We start from the raw sequence: 22461 nt of genomic DNA, 5'->3' as shown, positions 1-22461 counted from the left end.
CTGTCAATGTAACATCAGTCTGGAAAAGAATGATCAAGTTCTTGTTAGGATGACACTATGTCTGATGATGTACAATCTGTTACCATCACCAGCCCCAGCTTCAGACGAGTTTAACAGGGGGGGGGGGGCATCAACTTATTTGGGGGGGCAAAAATCTACGTAGCTGTCTACAGGCTACTTGCTAACAAGCTTCAGGTGCTATATTATTAGCTAGTCATCTTGCAGGCAATTACCTGCATCCAACCGCATTACTCAACTCAAGTCGGTTACTGTGGGGGGAAAACTGTGCCAAGTTCTTTACGTTTTGCTGGTATGCTGCATGATCCTAACACACCCCTGACTAGCTCTGCACAGCAGCAGCAGGTCTCCGTCGCTGCCGCAGAGGTGTAAACCCAGCGCGAGTGTCGTAGTGCTCATGTTGCGTTTAAAGGCGCCTTGGAAAAACAGGTAACGACGCGTTAACAACGAATTAAACAGTTTTAACTGCTGAAAACAGTGACAGAGGACACAGATAAGGGAAGTGCGGAAGCCCCTACTGTATCAAATTGATATAGGAATAACAGAAAGTTGACCACTCTGAGGTAAAAACAACAAACAGCTTCCAGTCCAGGGGGGGCACGGCTGACTCTGTGGACAGGCAATGCCCCCAAATGCCTGCCCATGTCGCCAGGCCTGACCATCACAGAGGAACACAGAGAGACGGGACAAACAACCACACTGCTAGGTCAGATGTCGCATGTTGGGCTCCGTACCTCTGCTCCCATCCCATTCCACTCCTACATATTTATCGTGATAAAATGTATTTATTTTTATTGCATTTTCACAAATTCCCCAAAACTGCTAATTTTGATATTTTCCCCATTTTTGGATCAATGAGAGCATCAATAAATATGAATACATTTAAAAATATGATTAAATGGGTAGTCACACCTAGAATAAATATAATATTTTCTTTTATCTGTAGATAAAAAAAAAGCAAAAAAAAAAAGCTGATGGCTACTTTTCCCAAAAGTAAAATCACTTTTTTATGAACCCAATGTGATCTGGATCTATCATTACATCTCTATTATTTACACATTAGGCTCATCTCTGCCATCAAAAACTCTTATCCTGACAGGTAACAGAGGAGAGAAGTTAAATCCAAGTTCTCTGTTCCCTGACATGGTTTCTACTCTTCAGTAAATGTGGTTATCTTAGTCACAGCAAGAGGATTACCAGCAGTTAGAGTGCAGGCTGAATCTCTAAGTGCATAAGCATGAAGCTCTCAGATCTTACCGAAGACACGGGCCACAAAGCCGAGGGGGAAGTGTGATGCGAACAGCGTGAGGAACCAGGGGGTGGCGTATAAGCTGGGGCCGATCTCCTGCTGCTCCAGGTGGCCGTGCAGATCCCTGTGGTAGTCATGAAGCAGCCGAGACAGCTGGTACATCTGAATCTGATGGAGGAAAACCGATAGGCCCACAACAAGTTATACTTTTACCTTACATTTAATTAAAGGTGAATCAATTACAAGCCAAACATTGAGTTTTTAAACCTTCACCTAGGTCTAATATTTAATATAAATTGCAGGAAGAAGACAGTCTGAGAAAACAAGACTGTATAGAATTTGTTTAATGTAATTACTGTATATTAAATTGTTCCACAGGTGTTTTGTTGTATTATAATGCTAGTAGTTTGGTAGCTTTTTACTTGACTTTCCTTCCTTGACTATTATTAGTTAATAAATACATACAGTCACTCTTGTTAATGATTATTAACTGAAGATATTGCAAAAAGATGCACGTAATCACAAATATATAACATCACATGACCAATGTAGAAAATATCTAACAGATGCTGTCACAACTTCACCCGGGGAGGTAACACTTTAAGTACTGAGAAGCCAACTTTCTTAATAGATCTGGTGCTTTAATACAGGCCGGTTAATGACGGTGCTTATTCAGTGCTGCAGATGTCATTGGAATTTTGTCCTTCACAAAAACAAAATCTTACAACACATATTTTATTAATATACATGTGCAAATTGCCACCAGGTTGCAGTTAGTTTTCAGGTTTCATGTCTAAAACTCTGAGCTGCATCAGTTTGAAGTTCATCCCTGGTGGTTAACCTCATTCTTACACCACAATAAAATCAGCTGTAATATGAGAGTTGATATCTGCATTTAGCTTTGTCCAAGTGAAAGATCAAATAAAATGCTAATCTAACAATCTTACCAGTGCAGTCAGAGCGTCATTAATGGATAGACGCTCAAGGACAAGAAAAACCCAGCACACCAACAGTGTATTTAAAAGCTTAACTCTGGTCTTCACAGATGAGGAAATTCAAGTGCCAAAGATTCAATTCTAATAAATTTCTACCAAAGCCAACCATCATAAATAATAGTGATGTTTTTTACTATATTAAAGATGGGAAACAATCTGCATCTTACCTGCAGGATAATCATATCAGGCCTGTACTGCTTACGAAGCCCGACATCAAACATCAGAAATTTGAGCATGTTGAATGCATCCTCCTCCCCCATGTGTAAAAGCAGAACTCCAGCAATGAAGGACAGGCCCTGACAGTAGCCCACCTACAGCAATAAGATAAATTGTAAGCAAGAGATTTTATGCCTCTAAGAAAAATGAAACCTGACATTCACTTTTATTCCACCGAGGAATATGAAAGAAAAAAAAACAAAAAACTTACCTCGGGGTCAAGCAGAGAGTAAGCTTTCAGTATGTTGAACAGCGAGAGCTGCCCTGCTCCCAGCTGCGCTTGGAAGTATGGGTGAGTGGGAAAAGTACGACCTGGAGGAGAAAAAAAGACATTACCATCTTATTTATCATTAAAGGAACCTTTAAGAGCGCCCTAACTAGAGCTAAAATTAATGACAAAATATTAATAAGAGTAAATTAATAAGAGAAATCAATTTTGTACAACTGCACTGTGGCACACTTGCTGTACATATATTTACATATACATACTGTATCTGCATTTTTTGAATCTTTGCAAGGACTGCTCTAAGTTGCTTTTATATTAACAGCATGTTATATTTTATTTTATTTTTTATTTTGTCTACAACTGCTACTCAGTGGTGGTTGTGGTTGTGTCTTGTCTCTATGCTGTAACTGCGAAGTAATTTCCCTGCTGGGATGAATAAAGTAATTCTATTCTATTCTATAAATGGCTTAAAAAGCTACCACTTTAAAACCACCAACCTTTTCTTTCAAATTGTTATTAAAAAGATACCAGAGAAAGTTCTGGAGAGACCAGAACTGTTTCCTGCTGTATTGACTAAAGGGCAGTGACTGCCTGTCGCTGAGCACTGAAGGCCAGCAGACTGAAATGATTAATCCGATTATTTGTGATTAATTGATTATTGAAATAATCATCAACTAATTTAATAATCAATTAATCATTAACTGAATTATACAGACTCAAACAAAGGCCCCTTGCTGAAAAAGAAAACATATTCGGAAAAGTAAACAGACCAAACTGTAAACAAATTAATATTTTGCATTTAAGATGAAGACGTTCTTTGTCTGCAAATATGTTCTAACCGGTACTCCTTAAGTGGCATAAATTTAGCTTCACCTTGTTCAAATTCTGTAAAAAATAAAATCTCCTAATCACATCTCACTATCTGATTGTTAATCAATTAATCCAAATAATCAACAGATCAGCTCTACACTGTATTAATAAGTCCAGCAGAAAGGGCTGAACTTTTCACATGTTGATGTCAGAAGTATTTTTTAGATGCAGATGCATCATTTGCAACAAACGACCAAGCGTTCACTAAATGAATGCTGTTATTGCCAACTAAACAAGCGGCATCTCTCACTATGATTAACTCACCACTGTTTAAAAACTTTAACTGGGAAACTATGAGAGGGACGACAAGCTCAGTAACTGAGCAGATACATGAAAAAGTATTTGCTCCTTCACAGATTTCCTCTAATTTTCCTGACACATTTAAATGTTTCAGACAATCGTTCAAGTTTTAATAAAAAACAAAGAGAACCTGAGGAACTCCCAAAAGCATCTTTCAAATAATGATTTCATTAATTAGGGAAAGAAAGCTATTTAAACATGGACTTATGTAAAAAGAGACTATGAAATCAGAAGGCATGTCTACTTTAAGACTGAAGATCTAAACTTGTGATGTGAGAAGAAGAAAATTAGGAACCTGTGAGTTCGTATGTGAGGAATGCGCTCGGAGGGCTTTACGTTTCTGAACATACCGAACACGACTCTGCAGCCAGCTCAAACAAAAGCGTGTCTGCATCAGATGTCGAAGCACTCGAATTCACACACTTGCATTGTTTCCAAGAAAAATTAGCATTTTAGGTCAAGTGCTTTGACTGATATATCGCTCTGCTTCCTCAATATCGCAAACAATGAGCTTCACAACACATCACACCTCCTCAACAGGCCGCGTCAGTAAAGCGTCTCGCTCGTTATCACGGTCCTATCTGGTGCTCAGCCAGATGATTGACACAGGGTCAATAACAAAAACGCTGGAGGTTAAGTGCAGCAGGGATAGATGTGTGGGTGTTACCCATATATGTGGGTGTTATATGGGTGGGGTGTAGGTACTACATACACATGTGTGGGTTTTTGGGTGGTAGGTGTTAAATGTAGTTTTGCTGTTAGATTGAAGTTAAAGAAAAATACTGCCAACACTGTTTATATTGTACACATCAAATCTTTTGAAAAAGCACCAAACAGAAGAAAACACATACAATGCCTTGCAAAGGTTTTTATACACCTTCAAATTTTCCTCGTCTTCTGTTTATCGCTACAACTACAAACTTTAATGCAGCAGAAATCCTTCATGCAGAGGGTAATGAAATATGGAGGACGTGTTTAAACACGAGAATGTCATGTTTTAGACCTCATATGATCGTAAGATGAAAACAAAGGTGTCGGTTTATCGTGAAAGTTTTATTATAAATGGTGCTTCATGATGACAAATATCCTTTGTCATTTACGCCCCTAAAATTTATGAAGCAAAACTCTGAAAAACTATTAAAAGACATCAGTTTAAAAAGACAATTTTCAGGAGAGTAAAAAAAAAAAGGGACTTCTTGCCTCCAGCAGTAAAACTCCTCTTTTAAAAAAGGTAAAAGCAGGATTTAAGGCGCATTTTAAGACCTGTAAAAGTAAATAAATATAGTATTGAATATACGTGTGATTGTAAAAATGTTCTTTTTGGTGTGGTTATGTTACCGAGGTCTATGAGGATGGCGTGCTGCTGCGAGGTGAGTTGCTTCAGAAGCTCTTTGTATGGAGTGTGGTTGGAGGGGGGCCGCGAGGGAACCGTCTGCTGGAGTAAATACTGCTCAGAGAGGAACTTCCAGATCTCACCTCGATGCTGCCTTGGCACACCTGTCAGGAACAGGCAGAAAAGTGATGCTTGGATTTGGGACAAATATGCCTAAAAATTCTAATGAGACCAAGATTTGACATCAGACTGTAAAATATGGTTTATGGCCTGTACTTGCATAGCATGTATATAACACGACTGATAAGAGCAGAGCAAGATACAGTTTCCTATTTTGAACGTGCTGGATTTTTTCCCCCCCTGCCTTTCAGAAAGTATTTTGAAAAACTTGCCTTTATTTTAGTCATTCCTTTTGGGAGTTGACCTGAATTCAAAGTCCAACTAAATACAAGCTATAAAATATGCTTGTAAAACAAGACAGTGGGCCCTTGGTGCACTGACATCACTCTGAACTATGGAAACCCTTGGAGTTGATTAGTGAAAAAAAAAAAAATCCAGGTTTTCGAAAAAAGTAATCTTCATAAACAGAAGATTTGATTAATAAAATTGATTTATCACCCAGCACCACTAATATCAGATGTTATTGCATCTAAAGGCTTTTAGGGAATGATTGTCACATTTGCTGAAGTTTTGTGACTTCTTTAAAATCAAATTACTTGTTTGATTTTTATATTAACATTTATTGTATTTCTTCCTAAGGTTTTCACTCTGCAGCTGTCATGCATGAGTTTAACTCCACCACTGTTCAGATTAGTTTTAATATCAAGAGATAATCTTCCTAATGTTGATAGAAAATAAATAAATAAGTAAAAGAGATGATGGTTTTGCACAATGGACAAAACAGAGCACTGACCCCCAAGCAGCTAAAGGTGGTAAAAAAAAAAAAAGGAAAGAAAAGGAAATGGGTAAAATGAATGAAAGGCAATTGTCACATAAGTGACAACATGCAGCCAATCAAGGCTTTCAAGCAAAACAGAAACAAAGTTCCAAACAAAAAGAGTCAGAGGAGATCAGTACTTTAACCAAGTCTCTGACTCCGACTGCACACCTCACCACTGTCTCCCCGTCTTCATTCATATACTGTACAATCCCACATCATCTAGCGAAATATGCTATACAAAACATAAATCAATAATATTTAGAATTCAATTTACATAAATACTGTGGGGTTTTTCTTTTGCTAATGAAGAAAAAAATGTTTACCATGTGGACAGTTTTAAAAAAAGGTGCTGAAAGTATGAAGAATACAGATGACTAAATATCTAGAACTCTGCTGCGTCCTGGTATGTAGAAAACAGAAACTCTAAATCTAAAGTGACTCAGATGAGTTTCGAGGAGAAAAGAAACTTAATCAGCACAGCCCTTACATCACGTCTAGGTCAATATTTGCGAATGTTTGCTGATTTTAGGGCTGAACAAATAGTTCCATGCAGCACTGCTGTATGCATCTATCCGAGAAGTCAAATGAGTACCTTGTGCAACTGCAGCATGTATGGTCTCTGTGTCAAATTTGACTTTTGTTCTGCCAGGTGTACTCAGGAGTTTCTCCCACACCACAGTGACCTCCTTCAGACATGGAGTGATTTCTTCATAATCCAGCTTCAGGCGCTTGTTCTGCAGATCGCTCTCTGAGGCTGTTGAGCAGACACAAAAACAACACAGGTAAATCTCTGAATACACCAAACCAGTCACAGACCAATGCTTTAATTCAGTCATAGTTGTCTTTGTTGTCACATGATCACCTGATAGGAAATATTTGCTACCTTTATGTCATTGGAAGAGTTTATAATTGCCAGCTGGATAAGTGGTGCAAATATATTTTCTCTCCAGGTTTTTATTGTGAACGGGATTCTTATTTGCTATTATTAATGATTCAACGATCAGTATGAAAAAAAACAACAAATAAAAAACATCCAAGATGAAAACCACTGCTGATCAAGACTCAAGGGTCCAAAACCCATTTTGATGATCTCCAGCAAAATGTTTGATAAACTGACATGTAAAAAAGCATAAATATTTTGCATCTGGAATAAATTTATACAGTTTATCAGAATCATCATTTAAAACTGCATTTATATTACGGCAGTCTGATATATCAGTATATCTTGTTTTTCTTTCCAGCCTTCTCACACATTTCTTAATTTCTTTTTCTGACCTCATCCCTCTTTGGTTTCACACTCAGCATGACAATAACACAATGTTGTTTATTAGGAAGCTCTGGGCGGTGGCTGCAAAGCTGATACATGCCACATCACATCTTCATAATTAGAAGGTTAATTTCATGCATTCCTATGCAGAAACATTATTAAACAGCCATACAAATATTTTTTTTCTGCAAAAGTTAGATTCAGTAATATTATGCTTCGGATATCTGTAATTTCCAACAAGCAAAAAAAAAAAACCCTGAAAACTTAATTGCTGTATGTTATTGAACATTAGAGTCATTATAGGTAGATGGCTACAACCTCTTCCTGCTGAGGGAAATTCATTTGCATGGTGTAACCAAGCCCAGAAGTGTCAGATTGATGCAACAAAAAACACAAAACTGTGATTTCTGTTACCGTTTTCACAACCCTGATCAAAGAAGGTGAGGAAACACCCAACACCCCTCTGCTGTTCCTCTCTTTTTTGACCGCACCCTTCCTCTCTGCCTCCCCAGGCTCTTCACAATTCATCTTTGCTTCTATTTCTTTCTGCTTCGCTCTCCTGACTCAGATAGTTCCACATTTGTGTCAATCATGACCTGTGCTCTCCCTCTTTCCTCCTTTCCAGTCATGTGCGGCGTACACCCAGTGACCGCCTGTGACTTGGCCGGGAATCTGGAGGAGTGATATGAGCACTTTGGGACAGGATGGAGACAGAGTAGCGTGTTTCATTACAAACTGTTCCTTTATATCTTCCAGGAAATGGAAGGTATTATGGCATCATCATTGCATCACAAAATTGTAGCCAAAAACATCCAGAGACAACTGAAGTTACACCACAACCACTTTGGTAGGCTGCTTTTAACACAAGTAACCAAAAATATGTAATAAGTATATTAAATGCCAGATTCAGAGCATTAGAAAGTTAAAATTGTTTTTCTGAAATGCTTTCAAAAGTTCCTTCAAATTTTTCACATTCAAAGACCATAATTTCACAGACTGAAGTAAAAGGTATTTGGCCTTATAGATTCATGACACTAATGACCTTCATTGACAATCATCAGAAAGGATTATGTTCAGGAATCAAATCTCAAACACCTGCAACACAAACTAGGAGCCTCAGTATTTTTTCTCCCACTGATTTGTGATGTACAAAAACTAAAAATCAATAAAATACACATTAAAAATGCCATGCAGATCTATCTATTGAGTGAGTACAAGCTTAAAATATCTTGAACAAGCCTACAAAAGCATGTGAGAAAGCTTAAGAAAGTAAGAGGGACAGTAGATGGGAAAGAAGAGAGATATGTGACAGACAGATGGATATAACTTTTAAAACAGAAAATAGAAATATAGTATGAATATATAGGCATTTTCCCTGCTCTATTTTCTTTTCCTAAACTTATCAAGACTTGTAAAATATCTAAATCAAATTCCATATTTTTCAAAGCTGCAAAGGAATGCTGATTATAAAGTGAAAAATCAGCAGTCAAAGAGAGATACATAATGGAGACGACCTGGAAAGCAAAGAGGACAATAAAAAATAAAATAAAAAACTGGAAGGAGCTGGTGGTTGACACACCCAGAGCAAGAATAGAGGCTGTCTGTCTTATCTGCCTGGAGCAAGCAGAATCAAGTCCATCAAGACTCGCTCTTTGGCAGCAGCCCAGCTGGCATGCAGTGACTCCACCTTCCAGTCTCTCCTAGCCTCCTACTCTCTGGTTCGTTCCCTTTCTCTGCTGCCGGAACACTCCGCCTTTGATAACACAAAACAAGACAGGATACCCCACCCAGGAGCTGACAAAGATCCACACATAATGAAGGAGAAACGCACACATGCGCTTTCATAGCTGACCCATAAACAGGGCAGAGAGACAAACTGAGCTACACACAGACTAACGGGCAGAAATAGGACACAAAGGTGGAGCTCCAAAGTAAGAAAAGACAAACAAGCACTCTGCCGGGAAGATTCAACGTGGTAAAAATACAAACATGGGCGTACGACTGTAGAAAATTTGTTATCTTAGAGAGATTCAGCAGGGGTTTTTTTTTTGTTTTTTTTTAATAACACGCCAATATCTCCGACTCCACCCGACTGCGGAGGTGATCATTTCTATTTGCGTGATGGGTGTGTATCATTTAGGGGTTTACAAGTAATACAGATAGTTATGGCAATGACAAACAGCTACTTGAAGTGTAGCTCCATGCCAACTCGGTCATCAAAGAGGTGGAGCTCCTGGCACACCCTGAAGTTTTACTTCCCGGTAAACACATGCAAGGTCACAAACAAACCATAATATGCTCTATTAATTTGTGGTTGTGGTAGGTTTTATATGAGAAAAGGTGTGTCCTTAATTACAGAATCATATTTAATGCACATCTTAACAGGCAGTGTGTCACAAAGAATAACTTGTTTTGACTGAGAGTGATAGCTGTTTATAAATGAAGCACTGACAACTTTAAGACGCTGATAATGTAAAAAGATTTTGTTTAAATAGATTTTGGTATTTAAGATGAAATAATATTTTGGCACGTTTTGAGCTGCTGACTGGAGTTATGCATGATGTATTCACTGATTACAGTTTTGTCATTTCCAGCCAAGTCAGGGAGAACTGAGTAGAAAATCTGCTGATCCTGATCACCAGTCCATTTCTCTGTGTATCTTATTACATTTATGATGATTAATTCATAATTTCAAATCCATTAACGTTTGCAATGAGTTTATATTGTTAAATTTGGATATTAAGCTGGTGTTATTTCCAATAAAAAGGCCAGAATTGTCTCTACATATAGAGTCCCTCCTCCTCACCGTGTGCTGCTGTATTCATGCCACAGCCGTCTAGAATGTTTTGCAAATCTATGAGCAAATATCACGTAAGTTTGGTTTGTTAAGACACGTCCAGAATAAGCAGGTAACATTTACACTTGCCCATGCTTCCATCTCACCTTGCAGTTTCTGGTTCTCACTCTCCATTCGCTGCAGCAGGATCTGCTGTAGGATGGCCTTCCTCCACAGCTCCCTCAGCTCCACTTTGCTCCTCTTCGTCCCCTCCTCTGGCACGGCTCTCATGGCTGAGTCTCCATTTCCTACCCCTGACACCTGGCCCACACATATCAGGCCCCCATCTAGGCAGGGATCCACCCGCTCTGAAATGGAAAACAAAATATAGGTTTAAAAATTATAGCTTTAATTCTAGAATCAAAAATAATGTGTGATCTTAGTTTGTGATTTGAGCTGCAATCGTTATGCAGCTCATTATGCAAAAATCCCAGAAGTCTGGTAACTTTCATAGGGAAACTGTTTGGATTGTGCAAAGAAGTTGTTGTGCTGTCTTTAGATGCCGTGGCGGTATTCAGCAGGATGCACGACTTAACAGTTTTCACACTAGTGATGTTGGGAGAAATCAATCTTCTTTCTATCGTTCATTTAAAAAACATCTCTAATTTGTGAAACTTTGTGCTCTCGCATCGGACCTCTGCACTGCTACAGAAATAAAATCTTATACATTTCATAGCTGGAAAAATGGAGCAAACCAGAATGTTTATGTTGCACAATAAATGTAAGTGACTGCAACTTAAAGAAGTAGAAAACTGCACTGTTAACCATTTAATAGCTGATTGGCATCTATTTACTATAACCACCTGTGTGTGCTTTAGATCTGTCCTCTGGAGATTGGTGGGGTTGATTTACCTGTACATTTATTATTTAAAAAATCTATGTATTTTGAGGAAAGAAAAACTGATTCTGGGGTGAAATGTTTAAAATCAAAGAATCAAAAAACGAAAAAAATAAATAGAGTGATTTACAACTGATAGCACAAGTGAGTAAAATTTGAAGCACAGCGGAAGGACACTTAAAAAAAAAAAAGTCGACTCAAAGTACTGGCTGGACCCCAACTTTCAAAATAGCCTGTGTTGTTTAGAGGAAGGACATGCCAGTTATCTAGATGGTGCTGCTTCTGTTTTAGTTCTTAGGAAAATCATGATCAGTTTGATTACCTTGGCATCCACATGCACAAACAAGCATCCGCACACACACATATTTCCGTGCTAGACAGGTATGCATACTTGATCCTGATCTTTTTAAAAAGTTCTTCTGAGGAAATTTAAAAAAAATGCAAGACAGCTTTTTGAGAAAAAAAACAACTTATAAAACAGAGAAACCTTGATGCCAATACATAAATAGACAAACAGGATTACAACTGTGTACTCTGTGCCAATTTATGCACAGTTATCTCTTTATGTCCGAGTCAGAGAATTTCTCAGACATGCTGAAACCAGCCATCACTATAAAGAATTATAGCTCTGCAGGTAGAAGTAAACGCGCAGACTGATTCAGGGGTGATGCAGACGAACACACGAATTTAGATAAAAGCTATTTAGATCTTTTGAGAGATATAGAGGTATGCATTTGTTAGACAAACTCAGACAGTGACACTGTTGCAACAGAACCTCTGTGAGGCGTGGGGTGTGAAAAAAACCTTCATAGCTGGAGTCTCGCCTGCATAAAAAAAATAGATAAATCGCATAGTTTTTCTCATCCTAATTTACCCTTTATTGCTAAGGCTCTGTGTATGTCTGAATAAAACACAAAAACCCCTCACAACCATTCACTTCTGCAAAGCGGCACACAGGCCATTTCCTGGGCAAACAGCATTGCCAGAACTTTGTTGAACACACACAAAACATACAAAGTGGGTCAACAAGACTGGTGCTTTCCTCTGGCGCTGTCTGTGTGTGGACTGTCAACATGACCTTGAAGTACCACCATCCCATGCCAACACACACTCTCTAGACACACCCATGAGCTCACAAAAACACACCCAACTCAACCAAAACATAGCGCTGCGTTCAGCCAGGACAAAGTCCTTTGTAATGACCCGCTAAAAGCTCTGTTTTTCCTACTGCTGACTCAAAACTAAATGTTTGGTTCAGATCTTTTTATTTCTGCAGACAGATGTCTTCCCTGCTCCTTACTGGTTTCATTAGAGGAGGGAAGCGTAATGAACAGAAAACAGGCCCGCCCTCCCTACTCCCTAATGAACAGCAGTGGGATGGCAGATGAAAAGGACACAATAGTCCCACATTCCCCAACGTACTCACTAGATAAAGTTACCACCCCAGAAAAAATCCTGCGTGGGTGTGAATGGTGGTGAAGACATGGGGAGGACATTTAAAGTCACGACTAGCCCTGCAGAAAACAACCTTCATATTGGTATAAATGTTTTTATGGCTGCATTAGAGGAGGTGATCATTTCATAAACCACAACATTTATAGTTGTGATTAATGTTAAAGTCATCATGTGTAGAAATGAAAATTGCTGATGTATCCCAGTAGTAACATAAAGGCACTGCAGGAAGTGGTGGGATTTTTACACAGTGACTCATGCAATAAATAATGTTTTTTCCATCATGTAAGAATTAGAAGTGAACATTTTAATTATGCTTCATGGATATTTTAGGTAAATATCTGGTTGGGAAAAGGGAAAGCTGTCTAAAAAGTGTGAGGTAGCCATGTTAGCAGGGTTAGCTATAGGGAACAGCAGAGATTTACAAATATTTTGCTGGCTGTAAAGATATACTAATTCAAACAGGGGATATGAATTGTTTTTCTGTGTTCCCAGTACAAGGTGGAAGAATTGCACAAAATAATACATTCTGCTGGAGAATCAATGTGATAAATGAATGTCAATATTCTTACTATCCACTCTGTTCAAGTTTTCAGTCTCTCCATTGTAATGGCCTAATTCAAGCCAATGCATTTTTTTTCTATAACTACTATACCACCTGATGAGTTAGCGCACAGTACATAACTGCTACCAGATCGCCATGACAACAGTTTTGGAGCAGAAGTTGTTAGCACTGGAGGAAGGCTAAAATTTTATTATTTTCAGTCTCTGTGGTGATAGAAAACTGTGATTTCTACACCTCCGACATGATGAGACACATCGAAGCTTCATCAGAGCTGTGAGAAAGTGAAAGAGAGCAAGACTTGAAGCAGACAACAGGAAGGTTGTATATTTTACACCAAAGTTTCTGTTTTAGTCTTTTGATATTTTTTTGTAAGGGGACATGCTGTGTTTGGACAGTGGGATTGGACAATATCAGGAGCGCATGAAAATGTTACACTAATACATTGGAATCACAATATCAATTACAAAACCTTCTTTGGATTATCACAAAGCTCCCAAGACTCTCTCTGAGCATACGATACAATACTACCAAAAACATCTAGCGAGGAGATTCTCTAATAAATAACTCTTAAGCAAAACTGAAAAACAAAAATCTGGATTATTTAACCTCGGACAGTCATGGCTCCACCAGAATGTGCATGAAGCAGCAGAATCCCATCCCTTCTTGTTGTCATAATTACATGGTTGTGACTTACTTGTAGTTACCGTGTTTGTTTGGTAAACACACAACTAACGTGAAAAGATCAACACCACGGTCTTTGGCATCTCTAGCGGGCATAAAAAAGTGCTTAAATGGGCTATTTTTGTTGTAAAAACAATATTTTTGGCCATGTGCAAATTCAAGCAGTTAGAGATGACAAAACCTGTCACTGTCCAGCTACTTAAAAGGTGAAGGTAATTTTATTTATATAGCACATTTTCAGCAACAAGATAATACAAAGTGCTTATACCAAACTCAGCTTAACAACATCAACTCAACGGCTTGAGCTGCCAAAATCTATTTTTTTTAATAAAAACATAGGATTTAATATTATGCAAGCCAAAGAGTAATAAGTTTAGTGTTTATAAGGATGATCTGCATACATTTCATTGTGAACAAATTCTGCGACAGGTGATTGATATTGCATGATATTAAACAAATTACTTGCTTAAAATTAAGAGAAATACTTTAACAGAACAGTGCCGAAGTAGCCTGGGATTTGACAGTGCTGTCAAATGTTCTGCCTGACTGAAAAATACAAGACAGAATTGTTGACTTAACCGATCACAGCTTAGAAACACAAATCACCTGTCAGCATATTTGTTTACAAAAAAACGTATGCAAGTCATCCTTGGAGACACTAAACTTGTGTCATTTGTTGGGTTGCATGTTTGCAACTCTTTATTTTGATTATTTTAAGCATAAATTGTGCATAGAAAAATACATTTTCACAGCTCAAGTAGTCAAAAGATTAATGTTCTTGTAAGGAATACATACAGGGTTCTTTTGCAGTTTGGAAAAGTGGAGTTTGAGAATAAGGAAGGGATAAAAGAAATATGTATGGAAAACTGGAAATTTTTATACTTGATTCTTTATTTTATTTTCTGAAAGATAATTTCTTTCATCAAATTGAGATTTTTAATACTTTCAACATATGCTTTCAATTTTAACCCTCGTTAAAAAGAGAGAAAAGAGCAGAAGCTGATGAATAAATTTGATTATCTGGGATTTGAGATTTGAACATGTGTGCCCTGCAGGGTATCACGATAATCCTATAATTCATATAAACCTTTCAGATATTAAGTGTAAGCTGCTGGTTAGTCTCAGCTTTATCCACTCTAAGAAGAGCTTTGTTATTAAATGCGCTGGGTTTATTCAAGAGTACGAGTCTGATTAATGTTTCCTGTAATTTTCCAAATGGAAATTTTAACTGGTCAAAGAGTATGCAGTCCTTTACACCAGTAATGCAGGACAAAGTACCAAAATAGTAGAAACTGTGCTGCTTTATGAATTATATACTAGGAATGGGTATTAGAATATAATTTATTTTGATTGAGTAGGTAAAAATAATTAATACTGTTAAGAATTTTGATTTATTGTGCAAACTATCAAATATAATTGATGATGTTTGCTAACGTCAAAGTGACCAAAAACTGGGTCGGATTGTTATTTTTAACTTGCGAATTAATTTGTCCACTTTTGTTTTTTATTAAAAATTTATTTTTGCTTTAACAAACATAAAAAAATGGTACAATAAACTCTCAGAAGTGAAAAAGTTCCAGAAAACGTTGTGGAGGTACGATTCGTGCCTGTTTCTATAAGTGATGATTTAAATATATTTTCTATCATTTGCTTCTAGTCTACAGGGAACTTTGGTTCTGATACTTCAGCAGGTTAGGTCTATGTACGAGCAGAAAATTGCTCTGAGTTCTTTTGGTTCCATAAAGTCTCTTAACGTGTTACCTTACCTTACAATAGTGTAAAAAATATCATCTGTGCATTTAATATCTCATGAAGGATTTTGTGTAGTACGGAACAGTCTCCAGTAAAGATGGAAAAAAAAACCTTCATTAATTTGAACAAAAGGGTGACACAGAGTGGAAAAGTTTTGTCACTGCAGCCTGCATGTGCTGCTTCTTTCTCCTACCATTTTGGCTAACATTTTTAGACTGAAAACGAGTTGATTTTACAACTTGTACAATAAGAGAAATAAAAATACTGTCTACATCATGAAAATAAACAAATTACATTGGGGGAAAAAAAGAGGACATTTATTAAATATTATGAGTTCCTACCCGTGGGGTCTGCGCCTTTCTGAGGAGTAGCAACCCGCAGGAAGATCTGCTGCCTCCACGAGTGTCTGTGGTTTCGCAGTGGACTTTCACCGGCCACACAAGCTGCTCTTGATGTAGAGAGAGCAGCAACATCCCTGAAAGAACAAACACACAAGTGTGGTTACAGATGGAAACATAAGCTGTCATTATGTAAGACAGGACAAAACATTACGGTTTACACATGTATGAGTTATACAAGAGAAGGGATTCATGGAGCACTTGGCACACCCATATAGATATGATGACTCTGTGTATATGTGTACCTGCTTTTTGGCTCGGGACAATCGTTCTCTTGGACAGGAGCCAGAAATTGAAATTTCAGAAAGTTAGGGACAGAGGAGGAGGAGTGCAGACGGGCACGGAGACCACCCAGAGGACTGAGATGGAGGTGATGGAACAGGAGGCAAAACACAGATGAGAAAAGGAAAACATGGACCCACTTCACACAAAGATATGTTGCATGAAATCATTTAAAGAAACAGTTAATGAAATGATACTGCAGAGAGGTAAACTGAAAACCACACTCTCACCTTCTTTTATTGAAACGGGCTCCAGCATAAGGTGAGGAAGGATGATGGAGGAGAAGAGGAGAATGGCATGAAGGAAAGGGAGGAAGAGGAGGAAGGGTGGAGTCGGTTGGGAGATTTCTGAAAATTGGTGCAAATAAAGAAGGAATAAAACAGAAGAGAGTCATAGACTTTGGCCCTTTTAACTTTAGAAAAAAATTTAGAATTTGGAAAAAGGAAGATGATATGAAGAGTTTCAAACCTACTTTTGATAAACAGTTTGTTTTAATATTTATGTAAGTGAGAATAAGTAATCAAACATTTAGGGTAATCCCATTTCATAGAATACATAAAGATGATTTCCAATTTGTAAATGTGCTGTAATGCAAACAGACTGGACATCAAGTTCAAAGTTTATTAGGAAATAAAAATGTGATGCAAGATACTTAAAAAATGTAGATACTACAATTTATTTAAAATATATTTATACTCTACTGCCAATATAAACCTCAAACATATGATAGTTGAAGTATAATGATGATTAACTTTTACAGCAAATATATTTCAGTTTTAGAAATTAGCTTGTAATTCATAAAACATCAGAATACAATGAAGTGGACATGAAACAGTTTCTTCTGTTATTTTGGTAATTTATATTAAAAATTTGATTTTATTTTTTTTTTGTCAGAACTGAAAACATCTAAATATACCAAATATGCAATCTAATGACATTCTGATAGTAAAATATTATAAATTGAAAATTTCAGTTCTGCAATTTAGTATACTACATGTTACTAAATTGTAGTATACTAACTTCAAGCCAGGTTTTACACTAATTACTGTCCCAGTAAAGATATGTTAACTGAGAAAATTTGAACAGTTTTGAGATTGAGCCTAGAAACTTCCTGCTCTGAAGGACTAGAAAGTCGTGGCCCATTGACTCTACACCACAGAAAAAAAAGGAAGAGGTGAAATGTTGTGCAGTTGCTTTGTTAGTGTGATATATCTTCAAGCAGGTTTTACAAGTAAAAAAGAAAAGAGGAAATGGGTTAGCAGCAGTTTCAGGGGGAAAAAAGGTGCAGCTGATGACTAAAGTCAAGAGGTCGTGTTATGCCTGCCCTATACTCAGATACAGTGGAGAAAAGAAATATTTGATGCACCCTTTACAAATCATTCAATTTGATTTTCTGAAATTTTTTAGCTTTGTATCTCATAGTTGAGGAGTACCTTCAAAGAAAATTGCAGACGTCTTCATTCTTAGAAAGAGGAAACTTGGAGATGTATTAAACACTTAATTATCCCACTTAATAATAATATCAAAATGTAATTGTTGCTGTTAAACCTAAGGTCGTTAGGTTTAGTTTGACACAGTGTATAGATAAACCAAAACAATGCTGAAGAACAAGTCTAGTTGGCTGAACAAATTCCAAACAAATTCTAATCTCTGCTTATCGTGCTTCCAAAGAGCAGTAAAAGAAACCAAAACAAAACAAAATGGACAGATTGATGCATACTTAGCCAGCTGGTTTTGCAATGCTTACCTTAGTTGTTCAGGTTTTTCCTGGCTAATACCAATTTATGGTCATCTTTAAAGCTGGGCATGTTCTTTAAGTTTCTTTTACACATATTTATGGTTTCTATATAAAAATATGAACTTCTTACTTGCTTTGGTGAGGATTGTCTGTGCTCACAGAGTAGTGTCGCACGAGCTTGGGCTTCGTAGCTGCACTCAGTTCCTGTGGTGAATGAGTCTGCATGTATAGGGGGGAGTCCTCGAGCACTGACGACGGGGTGGGGGAATGACTGAAGGTGCTGGCCCGTCGGCGGAAGCCCTGCGGCTCGGGATCACCAGGTAGAGAGGAGGACGACGAAGTCAGAGGAATAGACGAGTCAAGAAGCTTCAAGTCTCCAGTGGAGTTATGGCCTCTGAGAAGATGACAAGGAAAGGCGGCAGAGATAAATAGATGGCATGGAGACTAAAGTTAGCTTTCATATGTTTTAGTAAGCATATGAAGCTAAAAAATTGTTTAAGATAATCACCAAGTAGCAAATAGAAGTTAGTTCACACATATGAGCAAAATGCATCAAACTACATGTAATAAACATTACAAATGACCAAACTTTAGCCTTCATGTGGGTTTACCTGAGTGGGCTGGTGGGTCGTAGATGAGGTGAGGGAGTTATGGGGTCCTCGAAGCACGGCTGACCTCTGCTACTGTTGACAGCACCAGAAGAAGAGCTGCTCTCACTTCCCTGACTGTTCTCCCTCTGAGGTTTGGCTTTGTTGCTCCCCTACAAAAACCATAAATGAGACGTTCTAGACATTACTTTAACTACGTTCATCAGTTCACACCTGCTATGAATCTCTAAAGGCATATGCACTCATTTATAAGAATAACACATATAAGACAGATCACAAGATCAAACATCACCTAAGCATTATTTCAAAACTCTGGCTTATATTCAGAAGACTAGAAGAAAAATTGTAGATGCACCAATCAGGCGTTTCCTGGTCAATGAAGATTTCCACGCTTCTCTGAGGTTGTTTCTAGTTTTGATTAATTTTATTTTAAAGTTTATTAAAATGGTAAAAGAGCATTTATATAGAAAAAAAGGGTCATGTTTATAGCTTAAAGTGTATTATCTGTTAGGAAAGAAAACATTATAAGTGCATACTTGTCCAAAACAGCTTTCTAAATGAGGCCGAATATAATTTAGTACCTTCCAGATGCCTTCTAAGGACTCGGTAAGAGAGCGCTTCGCTCTGGACTTGAACTGCTCCAGCCGCTGCCGACTGCTGCTCTGCTGTTGTGTCTCCTGAGGTGCAGGAGCTGCATCTTCAGAGACCTGCACACACAGCATGGATCAAACAAACATGGACCACGAAAAAACACAAACTCTCATCATGGTCAGTTAAAATAGGAAGGTCCAAATTAGGACTGTACCAATCCAAAATGCTGCTCATAACATCAGGAAAATGAATTTGGAGGTGTGCAGGTCATACCTGTTTGCTGTTGTCAAGAGAAGAGTGCTGATGAGCTTTCTGTTTTTCCTCATACATATTCCTTAGGGAAGCCATCACTAGTTCATTTTCTTCCTGATCGCTCTTAGGACGAGCCCGCTGAACACACAAGAGCAAAATACAGATTTAAAGTTACATAGAGTAATGTTTTATAAACCATAGGAAGTATTTAGTTTAGACATTTAAACAGAGTTTTTTGATCTGAGTAAAACAGCAGGAATAAAAAACACTGAACATTCAATGACATTGTTATGGGGAAAATATAAATCAAAACAGGATTCATTTCCTTTTTTCCTTCAGCTTGGTTTGCAAAAGATGATTAAAGCAATAGTCTGTTTTTTGTTACATATTTACATGATCACCATGTAATTGATACTAAGATAGAAGCACCATGCTAACCAAGAACATGTGGTTTATTTGGCAATTCTGACTGAAACCATTTCTGCTTGACAAGTAGAAATGAAAGATGGATGAGTGCTTTCTCTATTTTTGGTCCCCAGCACAACAACAATGTTTACAGATATTTAAACCTCACATTATCACATTACAAACACAAATTTCTGTATCTTATTGGAGACTTCATATGGCATACAGCACAAAATAATGCATAACTGAAAAGCACACAGAAAATGACACACAGTTCCAAAAGGTTAAAGCAGTGGTCCCCAACCCCCGGGCCGCGGACCGGTACCAGTCCGTGGACCAATTGGTACCGGGCCGCGCAAGAAATAATTAAATATTTCCATGTTATGTATTGAGTCTGGAGGATCTTTTATTTTGAAAATCCTTTAACCGGATTCGTCTTGCGCGGCAACATTGAGCCCACAAACCGCATCGGTTTCGGTCTCCTCCCTATGCGCGCGCACCCCCCGCCCCCTTCTGCAGCAAATTTGCGAAGTCGTAACCGGTCCGCGGTACTAAAAAGGTTAGAGACCACTGGGTTAAAGCATTCAGGAAGCCTTCAGGAAGCATTAGAACCATTTTCTCTCATATCTCAACAAAAAATCCAGGATAAAGACTTGACTTATTAACATCAGAATAAATCCAGCTTAGATGGTTGCTAGAGAACATTAGTGAACAAGCAGCATCACGAAGAGCAAGAAACACAGCAGACAGGTTAGGGATCCGTTTAAATTGGAGGAGTCTAAAACAGGATTATGTTATAAAATAATATCCCAAGCTTTACATCTCTTAAAAAGCATTGTTCAATCTACCAATGAAAAATGGAAAACACAACCACAAAAATACTAAGGCATGAGTTGCTGGGCAAGGCTATTGTCCTGAAGTTTTGGACTTTTGCTTTGGAGGCTGAACCAACACTCGGCTGCCAGACCGGAGACTGGAAATACAAGCGCCACTTCAGGCAAAGTTTTGAAATCAGGGAATATTTCTCTAAGTGAAATAATCAGAAGACGGCCAGATTCTTTGAACGAGGGGCTTGATCCCACAAGCACTCGCTTCAGAGGGAAGAAAATCCTGCTGCATGTTCTGCTTGTGCGTTCGTGGTCCAGCTGCACCAAACTGTGACCCTTAACTCTTCAACACGCCGTCAGCTCCTGGATATTGAGATGATTGAGTAAGGTATCCAGTTCGGAAATAATGGCCAAATGGGATTTTTCTTTTTTCCTGATTGATTTAGTTACCTACGTAGTGTACAATGTACAAAGTTGAAAATGTCCAAGTGGTCTGGCTTGTGAATTGCAATTTGTCAAAATGACAAATGACCTTCAGATTTTTTGGTCACCATTTTAAAAATACAATCAAAGACAGAAAATATTCGGTTAACCTCTAAGAGGTTACAAAAGGCTAGAGATGGAGGGCGGTGCTTCACCTTCCAGCAGCACACTGACACTAAGCAAACAGCCAGAGCTACAATGTTGCGTTGTACATCAAAGCATATTCACATTTTAAAATGATCAAGTCAATGTCTAGACCTAAATTAGAATCTAAAACGTCTTGATTCATTGTGGCTGATAACAAATCAGTGAAATATTTCACACATTTTTTTTTTAAAAACTTCTCTTCCATTTCACAATTATGCACCACTTTGTGTTGGTCCATAAACCTACATTGTGTGGTTTTATTGTGTAAACAGTCAAATTGGTATGAATACTTCTGCTCCCCTATAATGTATCAATCCCATTGAGCAGTTCTTGATGTAGTTCATCCAGATCACCAGCAGATGTCAGCTGTGCCACAGAGAAATGAGGATCCACATTCCTCTACAGTTGAACTCTTATAACCTGTCTTGCTGCTACTGTTAAACATGTGACATAATCACAGGAAAGACTAAAAATTGTGTTGAAACGGATGTTATCAAACAATTTCAATGATTTTTTAACCAAAAACAGTTCAAAGTTAAAAGCATAAATCAATTGAAGCTAGTAAGCATGCAGCACTGGTTGGCTGAAATATTCTAATAATGTATGATGTGTGTGTGTAACCCCACAGGAGGAAACACTTGATTGAGTCATGATAAACAACCTGCCGACTGACTGGTTTGTGTTCTCGCTACAACATGTCCTTCAGATTCACAGACACCTTACCATAGTGTTTTCAAAGACTGAAGCCTGCTCATCATTGTCTAAAGTGGCCAAGTGCTTCTGAAGCTCTAGCTTTGTTTTGGAAGGGTGCAAACCTGCAAAAGAATAAACAGACGGTATGAGAAAGCGTCTTTTTATTTCAGATTTGTTGTGCATTTAAAATGTTTGATTCTTCATGGTTTGTATCCATCAAATATAATTGAATACATTGCTTAAATACATATTTGCTACCTTCTATTCTCTCACACAGCCTATGGAGTTGCTGAACGGGGCAGCTGTCACACTGCTGGCTCTGGGTCTTTGCGTTCTGCTGTAGGGCAGCCACAGAGAACGCCTGCTTCAAAGTCAACATGATCTCATCCACCTACAACATCAACAAAGACAACCGTTATAACACTCTTCCATACGTTTGACAAATGATTAATTAAAATATAATTGTGTTCAATCAATTCATTTCTGAAAACAGAAGATC

General features: G+C 37.9%; 1 protein-coding gene across 6 annotated transcripts in view; it reads right to left on the bottom strand.

Annotated features, from left to right (window-relative positions):
* Nucleotides 1–22461, bottom strand: part of tbc1d1 (TBC1 domain family member 1) — a 55316-nt gene that overhangs the window by 8681 nt on the left and 24174 nt on the right. For 4 of the 6 annotated variants that reach the window (XM_023333158.1, XM_023333159.1, XM_023333160.1 and 1 more), the window contains 15 exons: nucleotides 22221–22353; nucleotides 21993–22084; nucleotides 19429–19545; nucleotides 19146–19271; nucleotides 18568–18716; nucleotides 18087–18350; nucleotides 16449–16565; nucleotides 16182–16295; nucleotides 15880–16013; nucleotides 10358–10558; nucleotides 6740–6901; nucleotides 5213–5371; nucleotides 2690–2790; nucleotides 2430–2573; nucleotides 1276–1435 (listed from right to left, as the gene is read on the bottom strand). In XM_023333158.1, the coding sequence (XP_023188926.1) occupies nucleotides 1276–1435; nucleotides 2430–2573; nucleotides 2690–2790; nucleotides 5213–5371; nucleotides 6740–6901; nucleotides 10358–10558; nucleotides 15880–16013; nucleotides 16182–16295; nucleotides 16449–16565; nucleotides 18087–18350; nucleotides 18568–18716; nucleotides 19146–19271; nucleotides 19429–19545; nucleotides 21993–22084; nucleotides 22221–22353 (2173 nt within the window). The remainder of the gene's footprint in view (nucleotides 1–1275; nucleotides 1436–2429; nucleotides 2574–2689; nucleotides 2791–5212; nucleotides 5372–6739; nucleotides 6902–10357; nucleotides 10559–15879; nucleotides 16014–16181; nucleotides 16296–16448; nucleotides 16566–18086; nucleotides 18351–18567; nucleotides 18717–19145; nucleotides 19272–19428; nucleotides 19546–21992; nucleotides 22085–22220; nucleotides 22354–22461) is intronic. The other 2 variants (XM_023333161.1, XM_023333162.1) reach the window with 2 other exon arrangements.

The sequence above is a fragment of the Xiphophorus maculatus genome, chromosome 5 (assembly GCF_002775205.1).
Source record: "Xiphophorus maculatus strain JP 163 A chromosome 5, X_maculatus-5.0-male, whole genome shotgun sequence".
Lineage (NCBI taxonomy): Eukaryota > Metazoa > Chordata > Actinopteri > Cyprinodontiformes > Poeciliidae > Xiphophorus > Xiphophorus maculatus.
The sequence above is the reverse complement of the archived record's forward strand: the minus strand, read 5'-3'. Positions and strand labels throughout refer to the sequence as shown.